The following is a 6,000-nucleotide window of genomic DNA, read 5'->3' as shown; positions in this document are numbered from 1 at the left end:
ACTTGATGCAGTGATACGAGTGTTTCACTCCCTTTGTTTTCGGCTGTCATGCAAGACAAAAGAGAAGGGGAATGTCATGAGAGTGTGCCGTACAACATCATGCAACAGTAATTGTTTCGGCCGGATCCGGTGGAAGGCGAATTGCTTCCGTTCATTTGCGGGCCGTGCAAGTTATATATAGTCTTTGAACTTATTCAAATACATTCGTAGCTGTAATGAACGTTTTATTTTAAGTGGGCTTTAACAAAGGCGTGTCCAATCTTGACGACAATCTAAGCCCGCTCGCATGCCGTCAAACTTCACTACTAGCATTACTCCTTCTCTCGTTCGTCTGCATTTGCCAAGGTTGTCCATACTGTATAACTTCTGACACCATCGACATCGATGGTGGGTGCATCTCGTAGGTATGATCATGACTACTCCGAAGGTGGAACATAATTCGTGAGCCTAGGACGCTGTGAATGACAAGTTGTAACCTAAATGCAGTGAGTTCGTAGTCGGCAGTCGTAGTTCAACCAGTGACATACGCATCAAACATGTTTGTGTAGCCAAGCTGCAGCCAAGCAACAGAAATTAAGTCAATAAATGATTGGGGTTTAATTGGCATGCACACACACCGGAAATACTGCGTCAATAATCACATTGGTGACCGTGATGGCTTTGTGAAACGAATTACACAACAATAGCTTTGAAGTAAATGATTTCCACGCACCAATGATGCACAACATGTAAAGCATGCTACCGCCCGCCATAAACGGTGGTTATGATTGAGTTCTCAATTTGCCGGTAGTCGCTGAATTTCTTATACGTAGTGAGGGCCAGTATCACTGCCAAGTTTTTGCTCGTGGGTCAGAAGGCCGACGATACGCCCTACATAGTAACTGACCACATTCGAAAAGTGCCAGGATAGCATATACCAATGCAGCATTTCTTGACGACTCGAAGCCGCCTTGCCCGGGTAGAGTAGACACATCTGATAGCTATATTCAAACGACACGTGTTGGTAATACGAACGAACTCACCTGCTGAAATCAACTGGTGATTTGGAAAGACATTCATGGAAACGGCGGCGATTATTGTCACCTATTGCAAAGTTAAAGATCTATGCCCTTGCTCCAGCCCTGTGGAACACGCACCGCACCATAAGCTACTAATCCAATCAGCACCCTTTTGCTCTTTTTCCAGAATGCCCACGTCCGAATAACCAACAAGCCTATCAAAAAAGATGATCTACCCAGTCCCCGGTATGGGTGATATGAGCAACCCGCACCTTCTGCAGCAACGATACTTATGATATGAATGACTGAAGATCGCGTTGTCAGGTTGAGTGTCAATTAACCACCGGGCGTGACGACTTACTGTTTTTCTGCCAGACTAGGGGCCGGCTTTGCGTCATGCAATCAGCTTATCGTTAGAAGTCATTTCTTTCGCATGCTTACCGGCCCGCTGACACGCAGTGCAGCTACGATAACCGTCAACAATACTCAAAAGATAAGGATAATCAGAGTGGGTAACTCACCATATACAGTCATTCCAGAGCCTATGAAAGGCACATATCGAGATATGGCAAAAAATGACACGAGTTGTATCCCATGACCTAAACCAGGTCCATTTTACCTGTAGACAAGCGATGAAAATAACAGTCACGGGCAGATCGTTTCAATCTTGACCTCATCTTGGAATGTAACGCAGAAATCAAATATCTGAGACGCCGAACAGAGCCAATGATTGAGCTGGTATTGCAATGAATGGACTCGATGCTTACGAGAATTGCGAAGGCACCAACTGACGATACAACGTAGTCAGTCGCTGTCTCCTTCACGGCCGTACCAAGGGCACTTACTATTGGCAAACTAAATAAGAAATCAAGTTAGTAACGTCAAGTTTATCAAGCTGCGATCTTTGCATGCCTTGGATATCTGCAGATCCGCAACCTCCGAAAATGAAATAGAAGACATCTTAGAAACAAAAATAAAAACGTTTAGACCTGCCTGCAAGTCATAGAAGGACCAGCGTCGCCACAAACCCCACTTAAGTACGGTTGCCGACACACGTATGATCGAGCTTCCCACCCGATTCTGGAGACTCGTGATCATGGATGCAGCGCTCTTAGATCAATCTAGCACAGCACGTAAGAGGGCAAAAATAGAAACCTATTCGATACGCCTCATGATATGGTGATCGCGACAAGAATATTCGTTCACTAGCGCTGTGCAGTCCGATGTATAGTGTTAATGACACTGATGTTATGAGAAACTTTATTATCGGATTCAACTGTGTTTTTTTATATGACTCGTACCTTGAGCCGTTTTCCCAAGGTGCTTGGCCAGGCTTATATCCTGACACCCACGTTGCACCAGTTTTGGTTTGTTCGGATTGTAGCAGGTTATCGGAACTCTGCCACGTATTTCAATTGTAGGACTTTGCAATCATCCAAAACATATAGCGAGGACCATCTGATACGATACCAAAAATGCAACTGGAATCAACTGACCACAAATTTGCTAAAGAGCTTTGGCAGCCGCCATGACATGCAAAAGATTGATACTTAGATGGGTCAGATCTTTCCGGTCCGTCAGCAAAAGGCCAGGTCCGACCGGCTGGATGACGAGCATCGCCTGATGCGGCAACAATTGGGTTCGAACTTCGAATTTGTTCATCCTTGCGGCGGCCAGTAACCAGTGAAGTGCGATGTACCCAGTGATATCGGCAGCATTACTTACAGCTTCTGTCTTAATGCAGTATTGCATGTATCATCGATGAGTATTGGTGTTTGAGTGCATCAACATGGCAATATGAACTGATGTTTGTATCTGTGAATCAAAATATGGGACGTAGGCATCAAGTTGAGCGGACGAACGGTAGTTCTGCCTGGAGTAGACTTTTGACCTGAACGCGGACCAGTTCGCGATCTGGACAGATTCTATGTATGCACATCAGCCATTTCTGATGTCCTCCACCAACAGCTGTGTATCAATCCATCATTGCATCCGGCCAAAACTCCTATGGGAATCCAGCGAATGTGCGATCACGTCAAACCTGATGGAGGGAATACGCACACACATGTTTTTCTATCATTGGGTTCTCTGGGATGATATACCGAATTGATACTATGTTCGCAGTGGCGTAGTGAGTGGATCTTGTCATCTACATCCAAAAAAGGGGCTGAAATGAAACTCGACTGCCGTCACTGATAAACCTCTATGTGAAGAACCGTAACACGGATGTCAAAACCCTAGGCATAGCCATTGATCTTGTACGTATGAAGCTGGATACTTACTGTTGCTGGTCCACCTGTCCCACATAGAAGCAACGACTGTCTTCCTTCTGTTATGGTCCGACTAGGGGAGATTAACTTGTCCCTCCGCATAAAGCCAATTCATCCTATTTAGATGTCGATAATGATGTTGTGGGCTGCAAGAATAGGTCTGTTTGGTATCGACAGACAACGAATTTCCTTCTCCATAATAGCCTGACTTTTTGATGAATACCCGCTGCACAAGAAGAACTGACAATAGTACTAAGTAGGACGGGGTACTGTGTAGCGGTTTTGAGTCATGACGCGGTGCAGTCGTGACGGGCCTGTGACGTAGCGTGACTCACGTACTCACATGTGACGCGGCATCGACGCACTGACGTGCTGGACCCTAGTGCCACAAGCGTTCCTATGTTCTACAATATTCGACTCCTAGATCAAGTTGCACTTCTGCCAAGTTTTGCCACCCTCCATTCGCGTGAGTTTCGCCGAGGACCGGGCGCAACCAGTTTTGCCAACAACACCAGGACTCGACGACGACGGTGGATCGATCATTTTCATATAAGTTGAAACATCCACATTGCTCGAGCAGTACGAAAATTTAAGCAAAAGAAAATGTGCTGGTCGACTTCGAACTAGGCATTACACCATCAACCATTCATGGTCCATGATACCAAAGCAAAAGCAGAAACATGACTCACATTCGCGACGCGCCCCTCAGGCTGCCGGCTCAATATCAATTTTCAAACGGCCCCGACTGGCAGGTGAAACCTCCATTCTTGAGTTATGTGATTGAATCCTGGTTACACAGCGACCTGCTCATACTCACGCCATCAGGTCTACAATGCATCTTGTACAAGTTTTGGCAGCAATCTTTATCTATTTTGCAAGGTTGTGTCTCAGTCTGGCATGCACTGACGGACATATATGTTGTCAAAGCAATAACGGCAAGGGGGGAGAACGCATTTCTGTGCAAGGTGATATGGAATTTTCTGAGGGTGACCCCGAATAATATCTCTGAGGATGCGGGAACACTGTAAGACGACGACCAGCTTTTATATCCTGTATATACTAATGGACACAATATGGAAGAATTGTTACTGCTATTAGACGGCAGAAATCCGGCAGAACCTGCAGGATCGTGTTCAATTGATTATGACCATTGTATCATAACCTGCTGGCAGGCATCGACAATTCTCGTCTTCTTCATTACCCAGAACGCTCGCTCGAATCCTCAGTCTCTCATCCCAATCTTTCGCCCTCATTTGAATCTCCAGTGACCTTGCACAGCGATAAGGTTGAGAGGTTGATTGCTTATTCTCGTCAATGCTTCCGATATGTACTCGATCGATATCTCACATCATTTTTCTCACGACGGCCAGGTCTTATATCCTGCACATACTTATAGGCGCGATTCTGATCGATTTGGCAGAATCGCCTTGCTGTCAGACGGCACAATTCTAGGCAGAACCTGCAAGAGCTTATCAAATTGACTATGACTATTGTGTCAACCCCAATTTCTCACTCATTGCTTCGTCAGTTGAACCTGACCCTGCGCAGCGACGAAGGATGCTCATCCTCGTCGATGCGTGCGATATAGACTCGGTCGATATCTCATGTCATTTTTCTCTCACTTACTCGTTGCTCCCAGGCTTCTATGTAGTACCTGCAATTCGCTATGCCGAATATTGGTACAACTGTGGCGTAGGTATTTGATACTCATTCTCATTCTTGGCATGCGCTTGGTCGAATATTCCTAGTACTTGTTGTGGTCCAGCATTCAGTCCTCTAAAGTTTTAGACAATAATATCAAGCTATTCCAAGGCATGCCCCGATGACCCTGTACTTTCTCGGAGACAAGGAACAGCGTTGTAAAAACTAGTGACTATCAACCGTCCCTCGCACCCCATCCACTACCACTCTCGAGCTCCCACACTACCCTGTGATAGAAAGTACTGTGCAAGATCTTTTTCACTTTCATCATAATGCGCGCTCCTGTACGACCTTAGAGTGGGCTTCGACTATCTGGTAATAGCAGAAAACAACACGCGACGACACGGCATCTCGTTGGCTCCATCAAGAGAGATCCATGAGCTAGCCTTCGGGGCCAACGTTAGACAAACAGATTCAACCTGCGCAGTGCGTTCCATCTTCATACAGCCTCCTAATATTAATCATCAACAGCAACATAAACGATTGCTCGTCCCAAAAGCCATTCCAGGATCTCAAACACCATCACTCATAACCAACCACCCGGTTCTTTGTTCTTGATCAGCAGATATACAATTAGTATCCACACATCTCAATAGACGGGTACAAAATATGCGCACACAGAATAAACGCGCAACCCGAGTGCATGCAGCGCGTATAGTACATCAACGACCAACACTGGGAGCTTGGTACAACGTGTGGTGCAGTAAGGAGCGTGCGTGCGTGCACGAAGGAAGACGCGCATGGACCTGAGAAATATGAAAACACGCGTAGTATGTGGTATATACTATTTGAGACACGCAATGTATGTTCTGGGACGATCCTCAACAGGGTCGTTCCATCTAGAAAGTAAGAGGCACACACCAATTCAAACTCGGAATTAAGCGAATCCCGATCCGAGTACATGATCCTTACTCGAAGAATAACCTGAAGAGTAACAATAAGAACAAGTTAACATCGCGCGCGAGATGGAATCCAACATTCAACAAAACGCAGCTCTTCGCGCACACCCACCCACTCACCTATACAAATAA

At 45.8% G+C, this 6,000-nt stretch overlaps 1 protein-coding gene across 1 annotated transcript; it reads right to left on the bottom strand.

The window, feature by feature from the left end:
- Positions 1-576: 576 nt before the first annotated feature.
- Positions 577-1,818, bottom strand: BJ212DRAFT_901559 (uncharacterized protein). Its single transcript, XM_041344306.1, has 9 exons — positions 1,766-1,818; positions 1,520-1,703; positions 1,440-1,462; positions 1,360-1,385; positions 1,271-1,303; positions 1,137-1,213; positions 1,023-1,083; positions 887-973; positions 577-827 (listed from the first exon to the last, which is right to left on the bottom strand). The coding sequence occupies exons 2-9, from the start codon at positions 1,520-1,522 to the stop codon at positions 739-741; spliced, it is 399 nt and encodes a 132-aa protein (XP_041186898.1). The 5' UTR covers positions 1,523-1,703; positions 1,766-1,818; the 3' UTR covers positions 577-738.
- Positions 1,819-6,000: the final 4,182 nt, after the last annotated feature.

This window comes from Suillus subaureus (genome assembly GCF_016647635.1).
Source record: "Suillus subaureus strain MN1 chromosome Unknown BJ212scaffold_59, whole genome shotgun sequence".
NCBI lineage: Eukaryota > Fungi > Basidiomycota > Agaricomycetes > Boletales > Suillaceae > Suillus > Suillus subaureus.
This window is presented reverse-complemented; position numbering and strand designations above follow the sequence as displayed.

Coding starts and splice junctions, on each gene's coding strand:
- BJ212DRAFT_901559 (XM_041344306.1), bottom strand. Junction 1,386..1,439: donor CACTGCGTGTCAGCGGGCCG/GTAAGCATGCGA, acceptor CATGACGCAAAG/CCGGCCCCTAGTCTGGCAGA. Junction 974..1,022: donor TCACCAGTTGATTTCAGCAG/GTGAGTTCGTTC, acceptor TATAGCTATCAG/ATGTGTCTACTCTACCCGGG.